The sequence below is a fragment of the Heloderma suspectum genome, chromosome 7, assembly GCF_057233095.1.
Source record: "Heloderma suspectum isolate Gila_16-S chromosome 7, 16-S_ref, whole genome shotgun sequence".
In the NCBI taxonomy this organism is placed as follows: Eukaryota; Metazoa; Chordata; class Lepidosauria; order Squamata; family Helodermatidae; genus Heloderma; species Heloderma suspectum.
The window spans coordinates 5,154,422-5,166,040 of NC_139464.1; the positions used below are offsets into that span (position 1 = coordinate 5,154,422).

Genomic DNA, 11,619 nt, shown 5'->3' on the forward strand with positions numbered 1-11,619 from the left:
AAGGTCCGTCTAGACTTGCATCCAGTCGGATAGCTGTGGGAAGCCCACAAGCAGGACATGAGCCCAATAGTGCCCTCACACCCTTGTTCCCCAGCAACTGGTGCACATAGGCTCACTGCCTCTGATACTGGAGGTAGCACATTGCCATCAGGACTAGTAGCCACTGATAGCCTTCTCCTCCAGGAATTTGTCCACCCCCCTTTTAAGCCATCCAAATTTGTGGCCATCACTACATCTTGTGGAAGTGAATTCCATAGTCTAACTCTGCGCTGTGTGAAGAAGCCCTTCCTTTCATCTGTCCTGAATCTTCCACCGATCAGCTTCATGGGGTGACCCCATTGGCTTCTAGTGTTATGGGAGAGGGAGTGTTATGGCAGAGAAATATCACTTTCTCCACACAATGCATAATGTAATACACCTCTGTCATATCTCCCCTCAGTCGCCTTTTCTCTAAGCTAAAGAGCCCCAGATGTTGTAACCATTCCTCATAGGGAGTTGCTCCAGCCTCTTGAACATAGGAAGCTGCCTTGTACTGAGGCCTTCTCCACACTGAGCTTTTATCCTGCTATCGAGATTGCTCACTCACCCGGACTTTTTAGATGGTGTCATGAACCTCCAGGGCATCTCCTGCACTAAATGACCCTTATTCTGTTTTTAAGTAGGTCAGATATAAGGAGGTATCAAATTACCCTGCTTGTGTTCTGTTTGTGTTCTGTTTGAGTTCCCTCCATGAAAAAGGAAAAGCCACAAGAAGAGGAGCTGGACCAATGAAACATCTGGAAGGTGGAAACTGAGGGGGAAAGGGGAGGGGAGAAAGGAAGGGCATGGAAAGGGAGTCCGTTGTGATCCTGCATTTAAAACGGAAGCAGAAAGCCCCCTTTTAAATGTGGGATTTTAGGCTGTGGTGTAGAGATGCTCAAAGTCAGAGTCCGTGACCAGCAGGATAAAAGCTTCATGTGAAGAAGCCGAGATCCATCTTGCCCAGGATTGTTGACACTGACTGGCAGCAATGGCTCTCCAGGGTTTCAGGCAGGATTCTTTCCTCGCCCTACCTGGAGATGCTCACTTTCAAACTGGCGACCTTCTGCAAGCAAACCAGGGCCCTGTCACTGAACTGCAGCCCCTCCCCCTTGGAGCGCCACCATACCTTGGAGCGCCACCATACCTTGGAGCTGACTTTAGCTGGCCCTGCCCAGAAACAGCTGCAAGACACATCTGTGATCGCTCTTTTGCTGTCTCCAGATTGCCTCTGACTACAGGTATGACCCATCGCTAACCTCCCTGTTGAACACAATGGATATTTTCCTGCTGGTTGTTGCAAATCCAGATGGATATGTATTCTCTCAGACTAAAGTGAGTACATGAACCCTAATAACTCCCCCATCTCCTCTTTCAAACTAGAAATCTTAGTACAGCCACAGCAATCTCTTATTCACCTTTCCAGCTGCTCTCGGGTTTTTTGTTTTGATTTGTTTTCCTGTTTTTGCAATTGCACCCTTTTCTCTCTCCCTTTCAGAATCGTATGTGGCGGAAGACCCGCTCCACAATTCCTGGCAGCCGTTGCATTGGTGTTGATCCAAACAGGAACTGGAATGCAGGCTTTGGAGGTAGAATGGGGATTTCATCTTGGGCTGATCCTGTAGGAATGGTTCCTTTGTTTTCTTTGCACCCTCCAAGGGATCATCCATTTACATTTGCTCTCAGACATTTTCCACATTGGTGCCAAGATTCTAGTCCTTATTGTTACTTTTTGCCATATGCATCCAGCTCTAGCTCCAGTTCCAGCTGTTGGCAGTGGAGGTTTAAGTGCATTGAACAGCTCCAGGGAAAATAAGTTATGGGGTTTTCATGTGCCAGCAGCACTTCTTCCCCTGTGCGGGCTGCAGTACCTGTACGCAGCCTTGGATTCTCACTAAAGGAACAATGCTTAATGGAGGCAGAGTTGGGTAGAAGTCAGATGGCAACAGTGGACCAGGCAATTTATTTATTTTGGGCACAATCCTATGCATGTTTAGACAGAAAAAAGTCCTACAACTCCCAGCATCCCCCAGCCAGCATTGGGGATGTTTCCATGCTGGCTGGGGGATGCTGGGAGTTGTTGGACTTTTTTTCTGTCTAAACATGCATAGGATTGTGCCCTTAATTTCATCTTTACCCTGCCCTCCCCACAAGGAGCTCAGGGTAGCATGTGCACCTTCCCCCTTAATTTTTATCCTTAGAACAACCCTATGAAGTAGGCTAGGCTGAGACTATCCCAAGGTCACCCAGTGGGCTGCATGGGGATATGAACCTGGGTCTTCCAGGCATAATACCAGCACTCTTAACCACTAAGCCACACCAGCTTTCATAGGTAAGGAGAGGTTAGGGTGGTTCAGGAAAGGCGTATTGGGGTTTTTACTGAGTTGAGTCCAAGGATAGACCTACTTGCAGTGAACCCATTGGAATGAACAGGACTTAAGTTACACTAACATTGGAAACAGCCCACTGTGCCGGCCAGGCTGTCCTGTTATACAAGCAGGACAAGCCTGTTATACCTTACTCAAGAGTATTTACAGTGTCTTTAGTACCGCTCCAAACAGGATGCACTTGTGAGACAATCTCAGAAGAAGGGATAAATGTCCAGATCAAACCTTTACCCACCATAGACATTCTTTTCCTTGTCAAAAACTGTGGACAGCTGTTCTTGCTGGAGCTGGGGAACTCTGATGCATGCCTTGCAGTTTGAATTTGCACATAAATTAGCAGTTCCAATTAGCAATAAACTCCAGGCCACAGCAGGATCTTCCTCTTGCTGCTGATTGAGGAATTTACCAGCTGCAGTTGATAAGATGGAAGCAGTTTAAACCTTGCATAGGCTTCCTAGTCTCTGGTGTAGACAAATCAGAGCCCTCTCCCAAACATTTTGTTTAAAGAAAGGACTGATAGCAGTCTGTCTTAAAGGGGCAGTAACATTGGTTACTCTTGTCTCTCTGTAACTGAACAGATCATTACAAAGAGAACATTAAAGGCTCCAGTTGTTTCTCCTCCAAGGGAAACATACCTTGGAGATGGATCTGAGTAACTTTAGATTTCATATTTTAACAACGGAGGAATCCATCAGCCATGATGGTTCCTTCAACCCAGCAGCCCCTTGGTGGAACCTGAAATCTGTCTGCACCAGCAGAGGCTGATCCATGAAGTCTGCAAACCTCCGCCAGGGCTGGTGCCAGACAGGCAGCCCCAAGCACTACTAATCGCTGCTCTTCCGCTGTCAGCAAAAGCAGAATTGCAATGGGCTTTCCACACTGTTGGGTGTATTGTACTTTTTCAATGTGTACATCCCACTATGTTCCATCCACATCAGTGGGCATGAGACAGACAGTTTCTGTGGGTGGGGAAGGGGAAAGTGCCACTCACCTGAGCAAGCTTTTTTTTTTTTTTAATGGTCCTAATAAACACATTTCCAAAGAAAGATATTTCCAGACTGTAGATTTTGGATTTATTTATTTATTTGCACATGGACCAACATGACTATCTATGCTTTTAGCGTACCCTGTAAAGACTGCCCTAAGTTCCTCATCATCTGGGGAAGGCAACAGCATTTGAAATGTCAAGGGATCCAGCTGAAGCTAGTGAACCGCCCAGAGAGCTTCTGCTATGGGGTGGTATAGAAACAGAATGAATGAATGGAGGCATGCTGCAAGCCGAGTAGGGGACATGTCAGAAGGTTCACATGAGCAACCACTGCTTGGTGGCTTTGCTGAGCCTCATCTGAGTTCACCCAGTTTACCATGGGCAGGAAACAGGTTGCTAGTGATTCCACTGCAGCCTTCCTCAATCTGGTGCCTTCTAGAGGCAATGGACTATAACTCTAATCATCCCCAGCCAGCATGGCCATTGTGTGAGACTATGACTTCCATCATCCCCAGCCAGCATGACCATTGAGAATGCTGGCTGGGAATGATGGGAGTTCTGGCCCAACATATCTGAAGGGCTTCAGCTAGGGAAAGCTGTTCCACTCTATTTTATGTATTTATTTATCTGCAATATTTATATACCCTCCATCAAAGATTTTGGAGTGGTGAAAAACAAGATAAAGGAATACAACCCCATAATTAAAACAATTAAAACATTTTAAAAGAATCATAGAATAGTAGGGTTGGAAGGGGCCTATAAGACCATTGAGTCCAACCCTCTGTCCAATGCAGGAATCCAAGTCAGAGCATCCCCGATAGATGGCTGTCCAGCCTTGTCTTGAACGCCTCCAGTGTGGCAGAGCCCACGACCCCCGTAGGGAATGGGTTCCATTGTCGTACTGCTCTAAGAGTCAGGAATTTTTTCCTGGTGTTCAGCCGGAATCTGGCTTCCTGTCACTTGAGCCCATGATTCCGTGTCCTGCACTCTGGGATGATCAAGAAGAGATCCTGGCCTTCCTCTCTGGGACACCCTTTCAAGCACTTGAAGAGCGCTATCATGTCTCCCCCCAGTCTTCTCTTCTCAAGGCTAAACATGCCCAGTTCTTTCAGTCTCTCCTCACAGGGCCTTGTTTCCAGTCCCCTGATCATCTTTGTTGCCCTCCTCTGAACCCTCTCCAGCTTGTCTGCATCCTTCTTAAAGTGTGGTGCCCAGAACTGGACACAGCTGGTCACTCAGGGAAGGCCAAATTCATCTGTTTTGAATTTCCCTTGCATTTTGACTCAGTTTGGGGTTTGGGGGGCTTTCCACCCTGGCAGGACCTGGAGCCAGTAACAACCCCTGCTCCGACTCGTACCACGGGCCAGGTGCCAACTCCGAAGTGGAAGTGCGGTCCATTGTGGATTTCATTGCGAGCCATGGAAACGTCAAGGCGTTTATCAGCATCCACAGCTACTCGCAGCTCCTGATGTACCCATTTGGGTACAAGTGCACCAGTGCCAAGGATCACAAGGAACTGGTGAGGCCCTGAATGCAGCTGCCAGCAGCCACAGTAGTTCCGCCGTTAGATGAAAGAGACAAGATGGGTTTAAATGCCTTGGTTACTGGGTTGTAAATAGGTTACAAATAAGTTATGACATGAGTTGCCAGGGCATAGTTGATTGAGAGTAAATGGAAATCAGTACTTGCAGTGCAGGGGTGCAGGCTCAGGGGCCAAATCCTGCCTTCCAGGGTTCTCTAGCCAGCCCTTTGGGTTCCCCAGATGGCCATGGCCCTTCTCCTTTCCACCAATCCTTTGATGGTTTCCCATTTTTTGTGCACTTCTCCCCCATTCTACAAAGCTGAAATGCCTCTCCTGAGATGCTTAGTTATTGTCAGTAAGAGAGTTAAGTGAAAACATACTGGTGTTCCTTGTATTTGGCCCTGCCCCCTTTGCCTGTTGCCCCACCCCTTTTGCTCTCAGCCCCACCCACCACTGGAATGCAGCCCCTGAGAGCTTCTCCAAAATGGAATTTGGCCCTTGGACTGAAAGAAGTTCAACACCTGTGTTGTAGCACAATGGGTTTTGGTCCATGAGAGCCACGTGGTGGCCTGATCCTATGGCTGCCTCCTTCTGGTCTACGACTGTCATAAAACTGATTGCTTGGTTGATATGGAGAGCCAGCATGGTGTAGTGGCAAAAGTGTTGGACTGGGAGCCGGGAGATCCGGGTTCTAGTCCCCACTTGGCCATGGAAGCTCACTGGGTGACTTTGGGCCAGTCACAGACTCTCAGCCCAACCCACCTCACAGGGCTGTTGTTGTGAGGATAAAATGGAGAGGAGCAGGATTATGTACGCCGCCTTGGGTTCCTTGCAAGAGGGAAAAAGGCAGGGTATAAATGCAATAAATAAATAAAATAAATAAATATGGTTGCCTGCAGAGGGCTGGTGCACCAGCACACCTCTACTGCAGCAGAGTTGGCAGCTTGCGCTCAGCTTGGGCTCAGTGCCTGTGCTTACGCGTGGCACCCGTGTTTGTGGTTCCTGGTTGCAGCGCTGCGCCCGTGTCTAGCATCTCCTCGTGCCGCAGCGAGGCTTTCTAACCCAGAGTTCCTCCCGTCTGTTGCCGGAACCGGATGATGTGGTACTGTTCTGTAGATCGGAAAGCCACGTTGCTGGTACTTATGCCCGGGCCTGCCAATCCAGAGTGCCTGTCACAGGGCTAATGTTGTGCACCCCTGTGCCTCTGTAGGGCTTTGAGGCTGGCGTCCCCACAGCTCCTGACCTGTTTGCCCTGTTAATTGGATCGCACTCTGTATTGTCCTGCTGTTGCTACACCCTTTCTCTGCTTACATCTGACTTGTGTCAGCGTCCATCACTGCCTTCTCCTGGCTTTGACTGTGCAATGTGTCATTTGGTATTGCACCAGCGCCAGGAGGCCTTGTGCATGTCCTTGGTCCGCCTTGCCCAGCAGACTGTCAGAGCTTGTTTACCTGAGCAAAGATACCCCAGGCTGATTCACAGCGCGACGCTTTCCTCTAGAATCAAAACCTTCTGTTTAAATGGGCAGGGAATTCCTTGCTCCCGCTTTCCTCTAGAATCAAAACCTTCTGTTTAAATGGGCAGGGAATTCCTTGCTCCCTACCTCAGGGGGCATGTTAAGGTCACTGCTTGCCTGCAGGGAATTCTGAACACCGCTAACATCCTCATGGCTGTGGATCCAAACTATGTGAGTTCCACTTAATTCCCATCGGAATCAATGGGACTTATTTTAAGTCATAGCTCAGCTATTGATTTCAGTAGGACTTCCTGGATCGAACCCCACGTCACCACTAACAGCAGAGCTGGCTCCTAACCAGAAACACGAAGCAGCCGTCACCAAGTTATCCAGGGTCTCTTCTTGTTCTTTCCTGTTCACCTCAGCCTCTTGTTTATGTACATCCAGGTTGGGGAGCTTGTAGCCCTCCAGATGTTGTTGGACTCCGACTTCCATTAGTCCCAGCCAGCATGGCCAATGATTAGGAATGATGGAAGTTGCAGTCCAACAACATCTGGGAGGGGGTGTAGGATCCCCACCACTGATGTACATTGTGCTATAAACAAATCAGATAAATACAGGATGATATGAAGAGGGGAGACAAGGACAGGGCAGTGTTTACTGTTAGTATTGGATTGAAAAATGAAAAACAAATCCCAGTAAAATGTTAATAATAAAAACAAATCAGAAAATGAAGATGTTTGTTGTCTCAGAATTGCTGATCCTTTTAACTGGAACACGAGCCCGTTTTGATTTCATCTTCACAAAAAGCCAAGCTTCACGAGTCAGGCACAGTCTTGGATGCCATAATCCTTTGGGAGTGGAGATCACAGAATCATATGCCAAGGATCAAACCTTTGTGTCGCGACTCCTCCATGAACTATTTTTTCCCTTCTAGGATAACGTGGCAAAAGCTGCTGCCAATGCGCTGTCCTCACTGTATGGCACCAGATATAAAGTTGGGCCCATTTGTTCCGTCATCTGTAAGTATTTCTGGCATTTCCACATATGGTCGATTAAGGTATTTCCAAAACAATACAAGGATCACTTCTCAGGGAAAATAATATAAAAACTGCGTTCAACTTATAACACCGAAAGCCAACCCCCGCTCCTTCCCAAATGGATGTGTAGGTATTGTTGTTGTCAGTCAGCCTTCCCCAACCTGGTGCCCTCCAGATTTGTTGTACTCCAACTGCCATCATCACCAACCATCATGATGGGAGTTGTAGTCCAACACATTCGGAGGGCTCCAGGCTGGGGAAGGCTCCTTAGCTACTCACAGAGTTCAGAATGTGTAGATAACTCTGTATTTAGCTGGGTTAGGCGCCCACCCATCCAGTGCCTCTTTGTCCATGAACCTCCAAAATGGTACCCTTGTCTTTCCATGCCCTCGTGGTTGTCTGACTGCCTGAGCACTGAACGCCACCTGAATGGGGACCGCTGTGGCTACTGGGCAGTATAGAAATGCAGTAAATCAATATCAGCATATCAAGCTGCCGTAGACTGTCAGACAACTGGCCCCTCATGACTGGTTTCCTTCCTTCCAGACCAAGCCAGTGGGGGCAGCATCGACTGGTCTTACAACTACGGCATCAAGTACTCCTTTGCCTTTGAACTGAGAGACACGGGCCGCCACGGCTTCCTCTTGCCCGCCACTCAGATCATCCCAACTGCTCAGGAGACCTGGCTGGGGCTGAAGACCATTCTGGAACATGTACGGGACCACCCCTATTGAGAGGAGGAGAAAGGAGACGAAAGAATAGTGTTGTAGTAACATCCCTCCAGAAGGATATGATGGTATCCCAGCTTTCTGCAACCTGGCACCCTCCAGATGTGTTGGACTACAACTCCCATAACCCCCAGCCAGCTCTCCCCCTAGAGGAGATTATGGGAGTTGTAGCTGAACACATCTGGAGGGTGTCTGGTTGCGGAAGGCTGCAATAGCCATAGGTTCTTTTAGATCCCATTGAAACAGAAAGCAACCATGCACTCTAGTTTTAAAGTTTCTCAAACCATTCAGTTTATTTAAGTCCAGCAGTACAGCCTATTTAGTAATTAAGCAACGACATGAGAAGGATCTATGCAAAGCAGAAGAAGACATCCAGAGAAGATTGTACCTCTGCTCGGTAAATGTTGTGCGGCTCCCAAGACAGTCAAATGGCCAGTCTTTTCATACAAGTAGCAAAGAATAAGATCAAACCCATCTCCAGTCAACAATTTATTAATCAAATGTACTGCCAAATATACCTATGTTGTGTCTTTCTTGTTCATCACTATAGCTATTTGCTGCTCACAGCACCAGGAATTTTAGGGTCCGCCTAGTCCAGCGTTCTGCTCACACAGTGGCCAACCAGCTGCCCATGGGAAACCCACAAGTAGGACATGAGTGCAACAGCACCTTCCTGCCCATGTTCTCCAGCAACTGGCGTACATAGGCATATGGCCTCTGATACTGGAGGTAGCACACAGCCATCAGGACTAGTAGCCATCGATAGCCTTCTCCTCCATGAATTTGTCCAACCCCCTTTTAAAGCCATCCAAATGGGTGGCCATAACAAAGTCTTGTGGTAGCGAATTCCATAGTTTAACTCTACGCTGTGTTATGAAGTCCTTCCTTTTCCCTGCCCTAAATCTCCCACCAATGAGCTTCATGGGTTGAACACCCCCCCCCCCGCCCCCGGTGGGTTCTAGCATTTTATCCTGTCTTTTGAAGGTGATATTTTGAGGTTGTTCAAAACCCTGCAGTGTCTGAAGCTTATGAGAAGAGCCCTGCTTGAGCAGAACCTAAAGGTCTATCTAGTCCCGTATCCTGTTTCCAACAGTGGGCAGATGGATCTGCCATGGGGAAGCTCGCAAACAAGTAACAAAGGTGATTGTTCTCATAGACTGGGCTAGAGTCTCATCTGGTCTCAAGTGCCAGCATTTTTATCCAGCAGTGTAGTGGAGCCAGGACCCACAGGGACTTTTTGATTAGCAGGGACTATCATGTCACCTGGCTGCCACCCCTCTCAAGCTTCCCTTTGCCTCTGAGCTTAGCAGCAATCCTCACAGGAGCTGGGGGAAGAATCGACTTTCCCAACAATCATATATTGTTGTGAGATATCCTTGTTGTCATGCAAAGTATAGAATCATAGAATAGTAGGGTTGGAAGGGGCATACAAGGCCATCGAGTCCAACCCCCTGCCCAATGCAGGAATCCATTTAAATCCAAGTATTTTAGGGCAGCTTGGTCTTGAATGGGCAATTAGGATCCATTGGCTTTACAAAGGACATATATCACACACACAGATCGACACACCTGCCTGCAGTTTTAGACTCTCCTTTGGGGCGTGGCCAAGGGGCAATCAGGATGAGTGCCTGCACTTTGATATTTACCACTATACCACTGTTTTTATCACACAGGCTGAGTAGCTTTGGGGATGCTTTCAGATGGCTCTTAGCACCACCATTCAAATGACACTGTGGGTCATCCCATCTCCCCCTCTTTAAGGGATTTTTGTGGGACAGAAAGAGCGGTGGGGAAACATGGGAGAGCTACAAATGGAAGATGACATTGTTCGGATCCCCCATAAAATTCTGTGAATGCGGCAGGGCACTTGCACAATAAAGGCCTCATCTGGTTGGCTGCTGTGGGAAACAGAATATGGAGGAAGGCCGGCCTTCTGCACGGCTCTTCTTCTTCTCTTACCTGGAAGCACCTTCTGTCTCCATACCACGGGAGGCTGCAATATGGGCTTAGTTCCAGGCCTCAGGATCAACACACTGCCTGGTGCACCAATGCTGCTGCTTGCTGCTTTCTTCCAACCTATGCTGCCCCGTTTCCCCTCAGCGCACGAAGTCCTCAGCAGCCCCTTCCTCCACCTGGCTTACACTTGCCCACTGGCCACGATCTCCTCTGTAACCCCAGTCTGTAAGCCCGCTCGTTACCTCTCCCCAGTCTGAGAAGATCCCATTGATAAGTACTGTTTGAGTCCGATTCTGTAGCCAACTGTGGATCCACCGGATCGTTGTTTCATCTAGCCCACTTTGAGCTAGTTTGCTCATCAGGATATCATGGGGCATTTTGTTGAAAGCTTTGCTGAAGTCGAGGTATATGATGTCTACAGCATTCCCACGGTCTACAAGGGAGGTTACTTGATCAAAAAAATGAGATCAGATGCATCTGGCAGGATTTGTTCTTGACAAATCCATGTTGGCTTCGAGTAATCACTGCATTGTTTTTAAGGTCCTTACAGATGGATTGCTTTATCATCTGCTCCAGAATTTTCCCAGGGATTGATGTCTGACTGGTGTGTAGTTCCCAGGTTCCCCCTTTTTGCCCTTTTGGAAGATAGGGACAACATTAGCCCTCCTCTGGTCATCTGGCACTTCACCCGTCCTCCATGATTTCTCAAAGAGAATAGACAGCGGTTCTGAGAGTTCTTCTGCCAGTTCCTTTATTACTCTAGGATGCAGTTCATCTGGCCCTGGAGATTTTAACTCATTCAAAGTAATTAAGTGTTCCTTGACCACACGCCTATCATTCTTAAGCTGCAGTCCTGTCTCTCTTCAGTCTGTACTTTGCTTTTTGCCAGGGGGGTCATAAACCCTCTTTTGGGAGAAGACTGAGCCAAAGTAGGAATTGAGCACTTCTGCCTTTTCTTTGTCATCTGTTATCATTTTGCCATCCTTATTTAATAGCTGAACCACCATTTCTTTCCTCTGTCTTTTACTATGCACATAGCTGAAGAAAGCCTTTTTGTTGCTTTTAACCTCCCTCGCATACCTCAGCTCGTTCTCACCTTTAGCCTTCCTGACGCCATCCCTGCAATTTTGTGCTACCTGCCCGTACTCTTCCTTTGTTGCTTGGCCTTCCTTCCACTTCCTATGCATGTCCTTTTTTGTTTTAGGTAATCTCTAAGCTTTTTGTGAAGCCACATTGGATTCTTCTGTTGTCTTCCGTCTTTTTTCCTTGTTGGAATTGTTTGTAATTGTACCTTGAGAATTTCCTTTTTTAAAAGCTCCCACCTATCTTGGACTCCTTTTCTCGTTAGAGTCGCTTGCCATGGGACCTTACTGATCATTGTTCTGAGTTTATTAAAATCAGCTTTCCTAAAATCCAGGGCACGCGTTTGACTACACTCAGCTTTTGCTTCCCTTAGAACCAAGAACTCAAGTATAACATGGTTGCTTTCCCCCAGTGTTCCTGTAACTGCTACTTTATCCACTA

General features: G+C 47.7%; 1 protein-coding gene across 3 annotated transcripts in view; it reads left to right on the forward strand.

Moving 5' to 3' along the window:
* The window catches only part of CPA2 (carboxypeptidase A2), a 33,292-nt gene extending 24,614 nt beyond the window's left edge, over window positions 1-8,678 (forward strand). For 2 of the 3 annotated variants that reach the window (XM_084808961.1, XM_084808960.1), the window contains 5 exons: window positions 1,243-1,353; window positions 1,517-1,607; window positions 4,713-4,912; window positions 7,309-7,393; window positions 7,958-8,649. In XM_084808961.1, coding sequence (XP_084665087.1) covers window positions 1,243-1,353; window positions 1,517-1,607; window positions 4,713-4,912; window positions 7,309-7,393; window positions 7,958-8,145 — 675 coding nt within the window. In that variant the 3' untranslated portion in view covers window positions 8,146-8,649. Of the gene's footprint in view, window positions 1-1,242; window positions 1,354-1,516; window positions 1,608-4,712; window positions 4,913-7,308; window positions 7,394-7,957 lie in introns of all 3 variants that reach the window. The other variant, XM_084808959.1, reaches the window with a different exon arrangement.
* Window positions 8,679-11,619: the final 2,941 nt, after the last annotated feature.